General features: G+C 33.2%; 1 protein-coding gene across 1 annotated transcript; it reads right to left on the bottom strand.

The window, feature by feature from the left end:
- Positions 1-1,353: 1,353 nt before the first annotated feature.
- On the bottom strand, positions 1,354-12,267 carry LOC127702948 (complement C1q-like protein 2). Its single transcript, XM_052207269.1, has 3 exons — positions 12,029-12,267; positions 8,981-9,079; positions 1,354-1,791 (listed from the first exon to the last, which is right to left on the bottom strand). The coding sequence occupies exons 1-3, from the start codon at positions 12,210-12,212 to the stop codon at positions 1,397-1,399; spliced, it is 678 nt and encodes a 225-aa protein (XP_052063229.1). The 5' UTR covers positions 12,213-12,267; the 3' UTR covers positions 1,354-1,396.
- Positions 12,268-18,541: the final 6,274 nt, after the last annotated feature.

Genomic DNA, 18,541 nt, shown 5'->3' with positions numbered 1-18,541 from the left:
CAGTATACAATCATATTAAGTTTCATTAAGTTTGGAGCATTTTGAAATTTTTTGACATTTTTGCTGGTTTTCATGGTAACAGAGACCATTCCCAAAATTTAAATGACAGATGCCAAATTGGTACATGGGAGGGAACATGCCATCAAAGTTTCAATGGATTTGACCTACAATTTTAAGAGAGGAAATACTACTTTAAGGTTTTCGGAGCATTTTGACCTTTTTTTGCATTGTTTCCATGGTAACGGCAGCTATTTTTGAATTCCAAAGCCAAATGCCATGTCTTCACATGCCAGTCAACATTTCAATAAGTTTTGAACATTTTGATTTTTTTGAAATTGTTGCTGTAGTTTCTATGGTAACATAGTAGTTCCGATGATTGTCAAAATCATCCAAAACCTGTATATAGTGGACATGTACCTTGTATTAAAATTTAATGATTTTAAGTTCAGGCATCTTCAAATAATTCGTTAAAACCCCAAAATTTTATTTTTTTTACAATTTTTCTGTTTCCTTGGTAATGGCAGTCATTTTTTTGGTGCCAAAGTAGGATTGCAAATCTACATATGGTGATTACCCTTATGCTTAAGTTTGATTAATATTGGTCCTTCAGTTTAACAGGATCGCTCCGGACAAAAAAGGTGGAATAATAATTATAATAAGAATAGGGAAAAAGAAACGGAGGAAAAGCTCATGTACCACCTTTGATAAGTATTTAATATGACGATAGATTTTCATTTCTGTACTCGTACTGTGAACAACAAATTTATTAACTTTGTAAAAAATGTTTACTTTCGTTTTATGCACCTGTTGTTTGTCTTTTGATCGTCTTTTTTGAAATGGCATTGTCAGTTTGTTCAAGGATTTGTGTAGTAAGATATACAAATTATGGGCTTGGTATGTTTGTCCCTTTGGTTTCTTTCGCCTCTCTTTTATGAAACATAATCAAAACGAATTGGTCATTTTCCATTTTGGTACCCCAAACAAAATTGAAACTGTTTCTTTTAATAGATTCATTTTTATATGATTGTAATTTGCTAAAAATCGAGTGGCATTATTCAGGTAAATTCATCGTTATACGTTTGGCGCTAATTTTCGTGGATTTCGTAGGCATAGTTCAATCTCGAATATAAACGTTCAATAAAATACAAATTGCCCATTTGCGTAAATTTATATGCAGCTTTTATCAACCCCGAAAAATTATTTGTTCCTCAGTCCTCGAAAAAAAAATCCAAATCTTCAAAATTTTGTAGCAAGGGTTTTTGACGTTCAAAGAGCGTGACCTCTTCCTTTCTCTCACAAATTATTCTCGGTCGAATTGAGCATGTAAAGAAAAAAAAAAACCAAAAAAAAAAACAACTTACAGTTACAATTTATTGTGAAATGACAAACTGAAAAATTAGAATAACAAATGACCGGAAAAATATGAATGACGTAAACCGTGAACCACCTCTCCTGGAGACCCTCTGTGCTGAATAAAAACACGGTCGCCTTTCTTCAATTCAAGTATCCAATTCTGTGTGTTAGAGTTAGCATGAGCTGTTGGACTTGTATACCCATAAGAAAATCTCTCCTTGTTTTTATACAGCCAGTAGTGAATATTGTTTCTACCACCAGCCACCATAACGCACGATATTTGGTAGACACCTTCCTTTGGTGCCGTAAACACGCCTGTGGATGGGTTATAGTTTTGTCCAATATTAGTCGTTACCTCATCAAATTTGAGAACATTGTCTCCTGAGAAGATAGTGTTGGATTTCAGAAAAGCAAAGAAAGCTGGTTTGTTTTTTATCTCTGCAAAACAAAACACATTAAACTATTATGTAAAGTAAATACTGTATTTTGTCGTTATTTCTAGATTTAAATTACATGACCAAAAAGGACCTAAAACATTAGAGCCAAATCCATCCAAACCCTTTGTCTGAGATCATCTCCTCTGAAACTATTGGGCCACAATCACTATTGGGGTATCTAGTTTAAAAAAATTGTCTGATGACTACCTCTGTCAACCAACATGGCTAAAGAAAGAGCATACGGGTAAAATGCAAGTGTTGTCTATTATTGTAAAAAACACAAAAGATAAGGAAAATCTGACTGGGGCAAAAATGTTAAGTTAAGAATGATGAGATTTACCTTCTGTCTATTGGAATCAAAACTGTCCGACTACTTCTTGTTATTGACGAATTTTACATTTTTTTTCTGGTATCCTATTATCTTGAAAATTAAAATAGATATGCATAAACTTTGTATTGCAAATATGATCAGCTAGAAAAGATCTACAAATAAATCATCAATGGCCGTATCTTCAGTCGGCTCCCTTTTTGGAGTAATTGCCCTTTCATGGGGATTTTACCATTTTTTGTGTTTTTGCCTATTATCCTGAAAACTATTATTATAGATAAATAGAAACTTTAAGAACAAAAATGATCAGTAAGACAAGATCTACAAATAAGTCACTTGCGGAAATTGTTGGTTGACTTCTTCTAGGAGTTAGGCCCAAATGACGATTTGAACCATTATTCAGCACTTTTGCCTTTAATTTTGAAACTAAAATAAAAAGAATGAATTTTAGAGAGCAAAAATGATTCACAAGTTAAGATTTATAAATAAGTTGAAATTACTGAAATCGGTGGTCTACTCTTTATATGAGTTAGTGCCCTTAAATGACAATTTTTAACATTTTATGCGTCTTTATAAAAATAAGAAGATGTGGTATGATTGTCAATGAGACAGCTCTCTACCAGAGACTAAATGACATAGAAGTTAACAACTATAGTTACCGTACGGCTTTCAACAATTATTTTGACTGTTATTTTTATAACTGTAATGGATAGTTAGAAACTTTTAAAAGCAAAAATGATCAACAAGATAAGATCTGCAAATAGATCAGCATACATGTAGATGCACTTGCCAGTTTTATTCTTATAGGAGTCAATGCCCATAAATGGCGTTTTCTACTCATTTTGTGTTTTTGGCCTAAAAAAACCAACAAAATAATAAAAAATAGAGACACTGTAAACAAACAAAAAAATATCATCGGTACAAGTTCGACACAAAAAGAGATTTAGTCATGACAAATATTCTAGTCTATAATGTTGATGATGATGCACATAGACCTAGGTGAGCGATACAGATTCTTTTTAAAGCCTTTAGTTAGGATTAACTGTTACAATATGGGGGACGTGTTACCTAAAGTTAAATAGAAGAGAAAATTAAAAAAAAAGTTGGAATGGATACCAAACCGTTTTCATTTTAATAGAGTCACATTTTAACTAATTTCAGCTAAATTATACAGTTAAAGCGGTATAGGGTTTTTATGCATCATGTCTCCTCATTGAAGGTATAAAAAGTTAATGGAACCTTGTAGAATTCACACACCAAAAGAGCCCTAATAATGATTATACTTACACTATTTTCAACATCTTTACAAACACGGGTAGTAACCTCGTCATATCGAGAAGCGTTTAGTACAGTGATTTTGTCATAGTTTGGTTAAGATGAACATGGTTGTGTTAAGTTACTTCCCCGAACGATTGCCTCAGTTCTATTCAAACGAGCAAATAAAAAGCAAATATGATGTTTTAATTTGCATTGTTAGTCAAACGATCTACATTGGAATTGTTGTTTTAAAGAAACTAACGCAGAATAAGCAAACTATCGAAATTGCTATGGTTTGGTTAAGTTATGACATGGTTCGGTTAAGTGTCTAGAAATTCGTCATGGTTTTGATCAAGTTTGTCATGGTTTTGATCAAGTTTGTCATGGTTTAGATCCAAATTAATATGTATGTGTTTCAGCTCAATATTGATAGTTTGTTTAAAAACGCCTGTAATTAAACGAAGTTACACAATTTACCAACTGACTAAGAAGAAAAAAAACGCCTTTAAAACCAAAATTAGATGCTGTAATTGGCAAAGCGTACATTAAACAATTTAACTGTTCGTGACTTGTCTTTGTATGCAAATCGTACTACTACGATTGTCTTGTAAAAGAATTAGGAGCACTCATGTAATCCCACATACAAACACATTATTTGAAAAGGATGAGATTTTGGTGATTCATAAATCCTTAATAGCTTCAATGAACATTACTTTGAGCAGCAAATCGGAGGACTTACCTTGTTTGTATTGGATACCTAAGCTTCACAAAATTCCATACAAACGGCCGTACATTGCCAGCTCATCTGCATGTTCGACGAAAGAATTGTCCATTAGATTGACAAAGATTCTTTCCGCAATGAAAGAGGGTTTTCAGAAATACCGTGAAACTGTTTACTCGCGTAGTGGTATCAACCATTTATGGATTTTAAAACAAAACTCTTAAAGAACATATGAATAAATGTATATCTCGATATTTCTCTGAAATTTGTTCTATCAAAACGTTTAATTTTTCAACCCTGTGTACCACCATTCCCTATGTGTAATTGAAAAATCGTCTAAAAGAAATAATTTAAATCTACAATGCTTTTCAACATAAAAATGGTAGCGCGCGCTATACATTTATTACTTTTGGATACCATACGGCATATTTTGTTAATTGTGAACAAAAAAATAAAACATGCTACACAGAGGAACAAGTGATCTGTATGCTGGAGTTTCTTATTGACAAAATATTTGTTGAATTTGGAGGTAGAATTGTCACCAAATTGTAGGTATTTCTATGGGAGCGAACTGTGCGGCAGCGACCTCTTCTTATCTTCATATTAGTCTGAGTTCCTTCAAACATTTGTAAAAAACAAGAAGATCAAAGAAGCCAGATTATTTAATTTCACATTCATATATATTGTCTTTCCATTAACAATCCTGACTTTTCTGATTGAATTCCATTAATATATCCCCAAGAACTAGAAATTAAAGTAACAACAGACACGGCTTCCTCTGTCTCATTTTTAGACTTATACCTCGAATTTGACATGAGCGGTCATCTTAGTACCAGAATCTATGACAAACGAGACGATTTTAATTTTAAAATTATCAGTTTCTCCAACCTCAATAACAATATACCAACTTCTCCTGCATATGGAATATACATTTCCCAACTCATTCGATATTCAAGAGTTTGCAGATGCTACTCAGACTTTGTAAACCGTCACCAGTGTCTGAGCAGAAAGTTGACGAACCAGTGGTATGTCAAAGAACGTCTCGTCCTTTTTCCAAAAAAGTTCATCGGAAGACCTTGTGGGTAAATATTCCTTCTCAACTTCACAAATGATAAACGATGGTCTTTAAGTAAACATTCTAAGTACTGACGTTGTTTGTCACCTTAATGGTGTGTTATGGTACTCTTTAATTTGTCTTTGTAAATTATTACTTTAACTGTTTAGTCTATTTTGGCCCAATCCATTTGACGTGGCTCGGTACTTATACATCCCGTCATTGTGTTATTGTGCTATGGTAATTTTTTGTATTCTTGTCTTTCGTTTTTGCTTATGTGCTTTGTCGATATGCCTTTTTGTTTTTCTTTGTTGAAATATTTGTTTTGTTTTTATAGTGACTAAGATTATAACACAATGTTGCCTGCTGTACCCTTATTTTTTGACATTTTACCTACTATGTCTGTTTGTTTTGTTCACACATCGTCGTCAATATAATGGAATTTTATGCAACTGTCATACAAGTGAGAGGTTAAACTGGCTATAAAACCAGGTTTAATCCACCATTTTCTACAGAAAAAAATGTATGTACCAAGTCAGGAATATGACAGTTGTTATCCATTCGTTTGATGTGTTTCAGTTTTTGGTTTTGCCATTTGATTAGGGACTTTCCGTTTCGAATTTTCTGCAAAGTCCCGTATTTTTGTTATTTTGCTTTTATAATTCAAATAGTCACTGCTCTTTTAAACTAACTTTTGGGATAATAATTACAAAAACAGAAAGCGCTGCTTCTGTTTCACATAGATTATTTTCTCCGTATGTCCATGATTGACTCTGTCGATGATATCGTGAGTGGCATCACTTGTAAAATTTGTAAAAACTATTAGTAAAATTAAAATAAAAAAAAAAAAAAATACACACAAGTTTAGAATTTAAATATATGAAAAATCACAATTCCGAATTAGAATGAAGCCGATTTAATGTGCACTTTTATCAATTATTATTACGAACGAATAAAAATGATTATGTTTTTGTAATATTGTATAATGCATTGGTTTTCTCATTTAAATTTTATTTCATATAATTTTGTCGGAGCCTTTTATAGCTTGCTAAAAGGTACGGATTTTGTTCATTGTTGAAGGCCGTACGACGACATATAGTTGCTTAAATCTACGTCATTTTGGTCTCGGGTGGATAGTTATCTCATTGGCAATCAAACCGCATGTACTTAATATATATAATACTACATAAAATGTGCGTATATATGTCCTTTTGTATTCCAAATAAAACGATTTAAAAAAGAGTATTTCAATATATATAATGTCTGTTTATTTTGAAAGTTACTCTTCCTTCATTCACGAATAGAATCACATAACTGAACCATGTTCAACATGAAATAAACCATGACACGAATGAACCAAACCATGACACCGAATATTCTGTAATCTCAAATTGTGTGCACTAGGGGCTGTTTTTCGGGAAAATTGACGGCAGTTTTATATCATAATAAAATATGTAATGTAGCAGACAGTAAGCAAACCACTTTTCTTTATTCATTAGAAACGAATCACAACTTTTAAATTTTGACATACGCAAGCATTATTCTGTGTCAAATCAATAACTATATGATACAAATTTAGATGTACTAACATATAAGCTATAAACAAAGATACTTACCAGCTTGAGTTTGTTGTCATTATTTCCTTTAACAAACTATTCGAATGTTTATATTTTGACACTGTTTGTCATCAAAAACACTTAACACAACCATGTTCATCTTAACCAAACTATGACAAAACCACTGTACTAAACGCTTTTCGATATGACGAGGTTACTACCCGTGACAAACAATCGTAAAATATTATCAAACCCTAATTGACATTGATGTCGAAAACCATTTAATAAAGAACTGATAATTGTACTTGTTTTTACAATTGAACATGGTTTCACATTTTTCATGTCGAGCCGACTTTACGGTATGGGGTTTTCTCATTACCGACCGTGCGAGGACTGTATAGCCAGTCAAGGTCGTTAAAAACTCCCATCATCATTGTTGAAGGCTGTACGATTGCCTATAATTGCTTGCATCCACTCCATTTGAACTTTGGTGGATAGTTGTCTCATTGGCAATCATATCACATCTCCTTTTAATTATATTGATTATTGTACATGTATTATCAAAAATATTTGCACTGTATGACATTCGGATCCTACATATCTTGGTCTCTTAAAGAAAATAAATAGCCTGGCTTTAACAGAATTCATTATTTTTTCAATATTATTTGGCTTTTGAATATCCTTACTAATATTGGAGAGAAGCATCCATAATTTGAAACCCATCAAATCTGAAGTATTAGTTATATTATATATAAGCATGTCCCCCAATGGTTGACTGGGATAAAGAAATATGATTATCCCATGCCGAAGTTGAGCGTCCGTTATGCTGTGCGGGATGTATAAATACGTAGTCGCGTCCGTTCGAAATGTGGGACATTAAGAACCATTATAACTCTTTGAGGGATGCGTTGATTGCTTGTTGCAAGGCAAAATTTCTCTCCCTATCGTACATGCCTTAATTTCCCAGTGACAGACAATGTTTCTGACCCTTCATCCCGTTCAACCCTACATTTGATGAACCTATTTATTGTATTAATTGTTAATTCACGGTTGGTTAATTTGTTCTCGTCCTGAACATGCATGAAATATTTCAAAATTCATGATCGCCAAAAAACATGTGGTGTACGCAATTAAGTTTTTATACGTTTTTTTACTTCTTAGTCGGTACCGCTGCTGCTTGACAATGAGTCCCAAAGAGTACCTGTTGCCATTTATTTTGTCTCATCATAATTCATATAACACATTTTGTTTTTTGATCCCACGGTGATTTTTTAACGATAATTTGCATACAAGCCATATTTCACCTAGACAATACAAATATGTAATAAAAATATACCTTCATATAATAAATATAGAGATAAATGGGGTAAAAATTTTAGACATTTACTTAAATTTCGATTTCTTGGGCATTTCTATCCTTTGGACAGACATACTTAACTTTTTTGGTCTATGTAGATTTTTGTAAAAAGTTTTGGAATATCTTCTTTACAAAAGTATTCTCTTAATTTGTGTTACAATTCTGTGGAAATAATTCGTTTTTATTAAATTTTCATGATTTCAGAAAAAAACGGCATTTTTGGCTTTATATTTATCTAATTTAAAAACAATTCATCGGTGATTTCTTCATAAAAATTGAAAAAAAATACTCTTCATACAGTATCAGGTCAAATGTCTTTTTTAAAAAAGAGGGGTCCATGTACTCGTTTTCAAGCTAATGATTACAGTCACTCGAAAAATGCAACTTTTCCCGATATGTCGCAGACTGACGTCGCAAAAAATAACATTTTACGTTTAAGCAACGTCATTACCTCCCTTGTAACTGTATCGTTTGCCCTTAAATATTCAATTTACACAATCATAACATTGAACTAAGGCGGCTGCGACTGTCTTTCCCTCACAACGTTGGTGTCAGATGTCAGACCTCTTTGGCTGTTCTGTTTAGTCCATTTGAGCTTTTACATGTTTTATCCTCGCAATAAGCTTGTTCTCGGCTGACCACTACACTTTGTTCATAGACAGCCGGTGAGATCCGATCTGTTGTAGAATCTGATTGTTTGAGTGTAGCGTAATACAAGCGGATCCCAGTTTATCCTCGCAACGATTTAAGCTTAATAAATTCAAAGCTTTAGTGATCGAGCTTCTCTGATGAAGGTTATTGCAGAAACTCGTATCGAGCGCAATAACGTCACACCTCACACCTCAAATTTTGTTTTATTAACAATTTAATGATTTTTTATTTAAATTAGATCCTATTGTATATCTATATATTTATACCTTTCATCAAATCCTGTTTTAGTAATGTAATTTCATGTTTGCAAACGTTCTCAACAAGCTCTGTTATCCTGCTTCCGTTAATATAGGTACTAAATTTGTCTGCAAACATAACAAATATGATTAAACACAACATCGTCTGTTTTTGTCTTATGACATCTCTTAATGATTTTTGTTATTTTGATTATTGTTGGTTTCCTTAACCACTTTTTTTTAGAAACGTGACGGTTTAAAGTTGACTTAGTAATTATTGTTGAAGAAATTTGTACATGTATTGGCTTAATGATGTCTTCTTTACAATAATAGAAAAACAAAGGATATGGGGTATCCTTCCATGACACAAAATCAGTACATGCAAAACAAAAAACACACAAAAAGCAAAGGAACAGCGCTTTTATTTACGTATACCTCACATATTTGTTTATTCATCTCTTATTGTACGAGGTTTCTACGAGATTGAACATATAAGTTTACACATTTTTTTGCAATTTAATCAAACAGGACCCTCGTAGGTGCTAGAGTGGTATAATTAGTTAAGTTAACAGTTATTACTAGCCTGTCAACTCAAACCAAACACTTGACAAAGTGCGGTTAATTCAGATTTGAATTGAGTAGGATTTTTAGTTTCAAAAGGTTGGTGGTTCTCCCCGGGTACTCCTGCTACCTCCACATATGACGTGAAACATGGCTACCATTATATGCCACATGTTAAACTCAATTAATTAATCTAATGCAACCTGTTTTTGTTTTGTTCAATAGGTAGATTTGCAAAAGTGAAGCGAAAGATACCAAAATCATAAGTTGAAAACAAACTGACAACCCTATGGCAAAAAACGAAAAACGAATAAAAAAAAGGAACAACAGTACACACAACACATAGAAAACTAAAGACTGAGCAACACGAACTCCAACAAAAACCGTTCAAAGTTCAAAGTTTATATTGCACTTGTTTGAACCCACATTAAGCAAAAGACCCCAAACAGCCATAGTTGATATACAAGAAGAAAATTTCAGATTAGAGTCGTGTTTTTCTATGTTTAATGTCCGCTTGTTAATTAGCTTTTGGTATGAAAAAAACAAATAATTAAAATCAAGAAAACAACTTTTGCGTTATTTTTTAAATTTAATTCATGTGAATGTCTTATAGTCCACCATAAACATTTTCTGAAAGTTGTCTATACACGCACTTACATCGTACGCTGAATAAAAAATAAAGGGGTCGATTCAAAATTTTGAAATATTCTGAATTGCTGTTATATTGATTGAATTTCGCTTTGAAATTGTATTTAAAATATTTTCCAAATACGTTTTAATTGTATTTAAATCCAACTTTTCAATTGTGTGAGAGAAAAGTGGTCTTTGAAATTGTAAAATGGTCTTATTCCGTAAATAAAATTAAATCAAAATACGGTTTCTCTTCGTTTTCCCTTCTCTCATTATTTTCTTAAAAGTGTCGTCTTTTTTTTTCTGTTTCTTTTTTGCCGGATTATAAGAAAGATAATAGATGAAAGAACCTTTTTTTTAATTTTCAATTCAAGTTTAACATACCGCAGCTGTACCAAAAAAAAAATCAAAACTTGTGACCCAATTTGTGGTGGGGGGGGGGGGGGGGGGGGGGGGGGGGAGATAACTTCGAAATTTTTTGATAGGGGTGTGCCATTTCTGCCCAAAAAAATGTACCCATTTTTATATAACATTCACTAATATTTGGTACCTATATAAATATATACAAAAATGACCTTTACTTACATACAATATTTTAATTTTAAAATGCATATAGATTCAGGGGCTTTATATTATATAAAGCCCCTGATTGATTCAAATACCACAATTGGCCATTAATATAAGATTTCCGATAACATATTTATATAGGATATATAGAACATAGCCAAAATCAATATATATAAAGTTATGAAAAAACAATGCATATCAATATAGAATGTCATTACAAAACAGTGTCATATATATAAAATTTCGCAAAATTATGACCCATATTTTTTGGCATATCCACGTATACCCATTAATAGAAAGTTACAGCCCTTTTTCATGGATATTATGCTACGTGATTGAAGTTGATTGATACATGTCTATTTTTCTTTTACATTTACAAAAAATTAGCCGCGAAAATAATTATAAGTAGATTAAGTATATGGAGTAACCCAATAAACTATGGGCTAGAAGTAAAATATCAGTCATGATCAAGATTAAAAATGATAGTTCTAAGATTAAAGTTGGAATTATCAAATTTCATGTTGACATTTCCAAGATTAAAGTTGATAAGTCCAAGATTAAAGTTGATAATTCCAGGATTAATGTTGGAAATTCCAATATTAAAGTTGGAAATTCCAAGATTAAAGTTGAAAATTCCAAGATTAAAGTTGATAATTCCAGGATTAAAGTTGATAATTCCAAGATTAAAGTTGATAATTCCAAGATTAAAGTTGGAAATTCCAAGATTAAAGTTGATAATTCCAAGATTACAGTTGGAAATTCCAAGATTAAAGTTGATAATTCCAGGATTAAAGTTGATAATTCCAAGATTAAAGTTGATAATTCCAAGATTAGAGTTGGAAATTCCAAGATTAAAGTTGGAAAATCCAGGATTAAAGTTGATAATTCCAAGATTAAAGTTGGAAATTCCAAGATTAAAGTTGGAAATTCCAAGATTAAAGTCGACAATTTGAAAAAGAAATTTAAAAAAGGATGGCCCTAATACGCTTCCGTAGGTACCAGCTTGCAGACACTCGTTAATCGATGTTCTTTAAAAATAAATTTGCTAAATTGCACTGTCAAAAAGATACCTTAAAGCATAAATTCTACAGTTTGTCGGTTTAAGTCCGGGTTATATTACTATTACCTAGTGAATCATTGAAAGCCATTGCAGCGGTCCTATTATGTGAATAATAAAATTTCAAAGGCCACATTAGTATTGAAATTTTCCTAAATGGACGCAGTTTTCCTTTGGGAGAGAGGGACAGACATAATTTCGCCCCTTTCCCACTTTTGAGAGTGTTTTTTCTATGTTAAATCATACATTTTTTAAGTTCTTACCATTTATTTCTGCAACTAGGTCTTCTTTCACTATCGTTTCTAAATTTTTGTTAAATTCCGATACATCAAGATCCACCGTCAAAGGCACACCTTTACCATCAATCGTAGGAATTCGTCCATTTAATTGCCTCAGGGAACAATCAGCAGTAGCGACAAATACCATGAATATGCAGAACAAAGTCATCTTCAGACTTTCTTTCCTGAATATAACAACTAGCGGGAGTAATTCAAAAGTTATATTGTATAAAATTAATTGTTAATTTATCATGCAACTTTCCGGTGCACACTTCCTTTTCAACTTATATTCGGACATTATTACTTGATAAACACTTTGTATATGAGTAAATAACATACTAAGTAGAAGAAAAATAAGGTAGATGCATGGTCAAATGTGAAAAATAAATGCTGACGCAGAAAAGAGAATTTGTGTCAATGTAATGCTTGTTTTAAAACTTAAATATTTCAATGACTTTTGTAGAAATTAGAACGGAAAGGAGTTTTATTAAAAAATCCTTCGTACTGAATGGTTTTGTATCTTCTTTTAAACCTATTAATATGTGGTTTTGGGAAACGAGGGATGTAGCATACATAACACCACCACTCATGTACTTATATATTACACTTACAATGTAGGTTAAATGGTCTACATGTCAGGGGATGGACCAGACCATAACGCGAAATATCAATGTAATGAAGCCAATACCGGCTGACAAAAATGTAGAATATACTTCAATAATTTAATGCGTCTGGTGGATATTAAACCTTTTACCCGATTGCTCAAAACAAAGGCTTCTAAAGCAAAGAACAAGGATATATATAAATACTTAAGAAGCTATTTCATCAAAGTGACGTAAAAGAATAGCCAACACCACTTAAGCTCTTTTAACTTTGCCTGCATGAGTTAGAACCTAAGTTTTTTAATACATGTAATATATAATTTCGAAAAATATCCTCGGAAAAGTTATGAAATGTATGTTTTAAATCAAGCCAATGACGAAAAAATGATTACTGACCGAATGATAATTACTAGGATTTAAAGTCAACTAGCAGCTGTATCGATCTACTTCTAATTACTTAATAATTATCGAATAAAATGCTCCGCTGGATGCAGTTTGATACGACCGCAGAGGTCGAACCCTAAACAGTTAGGGCAAGTATGGACACAACATTTAAGCTTGGTATAACTCTGAATTTAGATTGTGATTAAATATTTGACACAGCATAGGTTTCTGACACAGAATGAATGTGGTCTAAGAACTTAAAATTTTTTAATTTACCTATTCAAACCATATCATTATTATTTGCTTTTATATATAAATCAGAAATAACCAACTTAAAATGGAAAATTTTGAAGAAAAAAAAAGGAAAAAAAGGGGGAAAAAAAAACCCCTCTCAAATGTTTTGAACCCCTTATGATTCATCACCCCCAAACTCAATCCTAGCCTTTCCTTTGTGGAATGGTACCTTGCAGTACAATTTCAGAGAGATCCATACACTTGAACACAAGTTATTGTCTGGAAACTAGAAAAATGCTTGTTTTTTTGGCCCCAAATTCCTAAACGTTTGGGGCAATTACCCCCAAACTCAAATCCAGCTTTCCCTTTGTAATATGGAACCTTGTAGTACAATTTCAGAAAGATCCATACAGTTACACACAAGTTATTGTCCTGAAACTAGAAAAATGCTTATTTTTTACCCCTTTTTGGCCCCAAATTCCTAAACGTTTTAGGCAATTACCCCCGAACTCAATTCCAGCTTTCCCTCTGTGGTATGGTACCTTGCAGTACAATTTCAGAAAGATCCATACACTTACACACAAGTTATTGTCATGAAACTAGAAAAATGCTTGTTTTTTGCCCCTTTTTTGGCCCCTAATTCCTAAAATATTGAGGCAGTTACTCCCAAAATCACTCCCAGCATTCCCTTTGTAATACGAAACATTGTGGTACAATGTCAGAGAGATCCACACAATAACACACAAGTTATTGTCTGGAAGTTACAAAAATGCTTATTTTTGGCCCCTTTTTGGTCCCTAATTCCTTAACTGTTAGTACCATAAACCCCAAAATCAATCCCAACCTTCCTTTTGTGGTATTGAACCTTGTGGTTTTCATAGAGATCCATTCACTTAAACTAAAGTTATTGTGCGAAAGCCAATGTGTCTTCGGACGAGGACGACAACGACGACGACGCCAACGTCATACCAATATACGAAACTTTTTGCGGTCGTATAAAACGGGTCACTATCGTGATATATGGACTGCCCACAGGACAGTGGTTTTGACTAAGACAGCGATAATGATCGAGCCGTAGGACCAGAGTTTTTTGTTTATTTCAAAGATTTTTTTTTAAATGGCGAAACAATGATAACTGGACCATCTGTGACTAACAGTTTACCAACAGCGGTATCTTTAAGTGCTAGGTAATGAAAAAAAAAAACACTTTATGAGAATTTTAAAACAAAATGCCCATGAGTATTTGGATAGTATCAGAGTTGAGAAATTCATCCAAAACATCAATGTGATAGATGAATAGAAAATTGAATATTCAATTCAAAGAATGAAAATTTGTTCCCTAATTCTGTATCATAGCGCCTGTGCAAACATAGGTAGTCAAAAAGAGCAGTTACAATAATCTTTCAATCAGTTAAATTGAGGTCTGGAGCTGGCATGTCAGTAACTGCTAGTATTAAATCCTTTGTTGATAAATGTATCATTGTCATTTTGCCTAGTTTCATCTGTTACCTATTATAACATCGGTTTCGGACTTCGTTTGAACTGAGTTTTACTGTGTGTATTGCTGTGTGATTGTTTTTTACTTTGGCTTAATGTATAGGTGTAATACCACCATTGATTTTTCCCTATTAGTCTTTGTTAAATTTGCACTTTTCAAAAAATTGTGCAGAATTTATCGTTGTTTCAAATAAAGAAATACTTGGCATGAGTAAAGTTTTATCCTGCCTAGTACTATAGAAAAAAGTTCACATGACATTTCATATAAGAAAATATCCATCACTGGAAGTTAACCAATCAAATTTTCACCTCTTTTATATCTGTGTGCATGCTTTAGTAACCATGTTACCTGAAGTTTCCAATTTTTTTTTATAGAAACACCAAATAAAAAAATAATTGTGCTTAGAAACACCTAAGATATATGTTTATGACCCAGACATTTTTTACTGCAATGAAATGTAGGATTAATTTCCTACAACTGTCAAATTCAAGGGAATATTTTTTTCGACCCTTTTTCGTCATGAATGTTTTTTTTTTAAATTTTGGTTCATTTATATGTTTCGGAGTTTAGTATGACGTCCATTTTTGCTGAACTAGGACAAATTTTTAATTAGAGGGTCAGCCGAAGCCTGGCTCTGGGTACGGAATTTTCTCGCTATGTTGAAGACCCATTTGGGCTGTAATCTGCTCTTTGGTCGAGTTGACACATTCCTCGTTTCTATTTTCAATTATATTTACGAATTCGAATCCTTAACGCTCTTCAACAGCTTGCTTTATATAAAATTGAGAATGGAAATGGGGAATGTGTCAAAGAGACAACAACCCGACCATAGAACAGACAACAGCCGAAGGCCACCAATGGGTCTTCAATGCAGCGAGAAACTCCCGCACCCGGAGGCTTCCTTCAGCTGGCCCCTAAACAAATATGTATACTAGTTCAGTGATAATGGACGTCATACTAAACTACAAATTATACACAAGAAACTAAAATTAAAAATGATACAAGACTATCAAAGGCCAGAGGCTCCTTACTTGGGACAGGCGCAAAAATGCTGCGGGGATAAACATGTTTTTTGAGATCTCAACCCTCCCCCTATACCTCTAGCCAATGTAGAAAAAAAACAAACGTACAACAGTACGCACAGTAAAACTCAGTTTGAGAGAAGTCCGAGTCCGATGTCAGAAAAGGAAACAAAAGAAAATAAACAAAATCACAATAATACATAAATAACAACAGACTACTAGCAGTTACTGACATGCCAGCTCCAAACCTCAATTAAACTGATTGAAAGATTATGTCTTCATCATATGAATATCAGGCACAATCCCTCCTGTTAGGGGTTTAGTATTATACCATCATAAATTATATGAGAAGAACATAACCCGTGTCATGCCAACAACTGCCCAGTTAACTGTTTTTATTCGAGCGTCACTAATGAGTCTTTTGGAGACGAAACAAGAGTCTGGCGTACAATATTATACGTCTGTTAACTTTGATTTGTTTTTTTTCCACCAAGCAAGGGCATTTAAAAAATACAATCATAAGCAAGTGAGACACCACAATCACCATGCAGTTCCCAACTGATCTTTTGATATTGGTTTCGACTTCTTTCTCTGCATTTTAAACGGTACCAAACAATCAAAAACATGGTTTTAAATAAATGTTTTATTCAAAACGAAGTAAATAATAACATAATGTGTAGATGACGTCATGACAAAATGTGTAAACATTATAAATAATAATAAAATTGAGAATGGAAATGGGGAATGTGTCAAAGAGACAACAACCCGACCATAGAACAGACAACAGCAGAAGGTCACCAACACCCGCACCCGGAGGCGTCCTTCAGCTGGCCCCTAAACAAATATTTATACTAGTTCAGTGATAATGAACGCCATACTAAACTCCAAATTGTACACAAGAAACTAAAATTAAAAATTATACAAGACTGACACTGAAACTAGAAAAATGCTTATTTTTGACCCCTTTTTGGCCCCAAATTCCTAAACGTTTTAGGCAATTACCCCCGAACTCAATTCCAGCTTTCCCTCTGTGGTATGGTACCTTGCAGTACAATTTCAGAAAGATCCATACACTTACACACAAGTTATTGTCATGAAACTAGAAAAATGCTTGTTTTTTGCCCCTTTTGTGGCCCCTAAGTCCTAAAATATTGAGGCAGTTACTCCCAAAATCACTCCCAGCATTCCCTTTGTAATATGAAACCTTGTGGTACAATGTCAGAGAGATCCACACACTAACACACAAGTTATTGTCTGGAAGTTACAAAAATGCTTATTTTTGGCCCCTTTTTGGTCCCTAATTCCTTAACTGTTAGTACCATAACCCCCAAAATCAATCCCAACCTTCCTTTTGTGGTATTGAACCTTGTGGTTTTCATAGAGATCCATTCACTTAAACTAAAGTTATTGTGCGAAAGCCAATGTGTCTTCGGACGAGGACGACAACGACGACGACGACGCCAACGTCATACCAATATACGAAAATTTTTGCGGTCGTATAAAACGGGTCACTATCGTGATATATGGACTGCTCACCAGACAGTGGTTTTGACTAAGACAGCAATAATAATCGAGCCGTAGGACCAGAGTTTTTTGTTTATTTCAAAAATTTTTTTTTAAATGGCGAAGCAATGATAACTGGACCATCTGTGACTAACAGTTTACCAACAGCGGTATCTTTAAGTGCTAGGTAATGAAAAAAAAACCACTTAATGAGAATTTTAAAACAAAATGCCCACGAGTATTTGGATAGTATCAGAGTTGAGAAATTCATCCAAAACATCAATGTGATAGATGAATAGAAAATTGAATATTCAATTCAAAGAATGAAAATTTGTTCCCTAATTCTGTATCATAGCGCCTGTGCAAACATAGGTAGTCAAAAAGAGCAGTTACAATAATCTTTCAATCAGTTAAATTGAGGTCTGGAGCTGGCATGTCAGTAACTGCTAGTATTAAATCCTTTGTTGATTAATGTATCATTGTCATTTTGCCTAGTTTCATCTGTTACCTATTATAACATCGGTTTCGGACTTCGTTTGAACTGAGTTTTACTGTGTGTATTGCTGTGTGATTGTTTTTTACTTTGGCTTAATGTATAGGTGTAATACCACCATTGATTTTTCCCTATTAGTCTTTGTTAAATTTGCACTTTTCAAAAAATTGTGCAGAATTTATCGTTGTTTCAAATAAAGAAATACTTGGCATGAGTAAAGTTTTATCCTGCCTAGTACTATAGAAAAAAGTTCACATGACATTTCATATAAGAAAATATCCATCACTGGAAGTTAACCAATCAAATTTTCACCTCTTTTATATCTGTGTGCATGCTTTAGTAACCATGTTACCTGAAGTTTCCAATTTTTTTTTCATAGAAACACCAAATAAAAAAATAATTGTGCTTAGAAACACCTAAGATATATGTTTATGACCCAGACATTTTTTACTGCAATGAAATGTAGGATTAATTTCCTACAACTGTCAAATTCAAGGGAATATTTTTTTCGACCCTTTTTCGTCATGAATGTTTTTTTTTAAATTTTGGTTCATTTATATGTTTCGGAGTTTATTATGACGTCCATTTTTGCTGAACTAGGACAATTTTTTAATTAGAGGGTCAGCCGAAGCCTGGCTCTGGGTACGGAATTTTCTCGCTATGTTGAAGACCCATTTGGGCTGTAATCTGCTCTTTGGTCGAGTTGACACATTCCTCGTTTCTATTTTCAATTATATTTACGAATTCGAATCCTTAACGCTC

This window comes from Mytilus californianus, unplaced genomic scaffold (assembly GCF_021869535.1).
Source record: "Mytilus californianus isolate M0D057914Y unplaced genomic scaffold, xbMytCali1.0.p SCAF_5, whole genome shotgun sequence".
NCBI lineage: Eukaryota > Metazoa > Mollusca > Bivalvia > Mytilida > Mytilidae > Mytilus > Mytilus californianus.
Note: the sequence above shows the minus strand (reverse complement) of the source record. Positions and strands in the feature narration are given on the sequence as shown.

Coding starts and splice junctions, on each gene's coding strand:
- LOC127702948 (XM_052207269.1), bottom strand. CDS start 12,212: ATGACTTTGTTCTGCATATTCATGGTATTTGTCGCTACTGCTGATTGT. Junction 9,080..12,028: donor CCTAGTTGCAGAAATAAATG/GTAAGAACTTAA, acceptor TTATGTTTGCAG/ACAAATTTAGTACCTATATT. Junction 1,792..8,980: donor AAAACAGGATTTGATGAAAG/GTATAAATATAT, acceptor TTTGTTTTGCAG/AGATAAAAAACAAACCAGCT.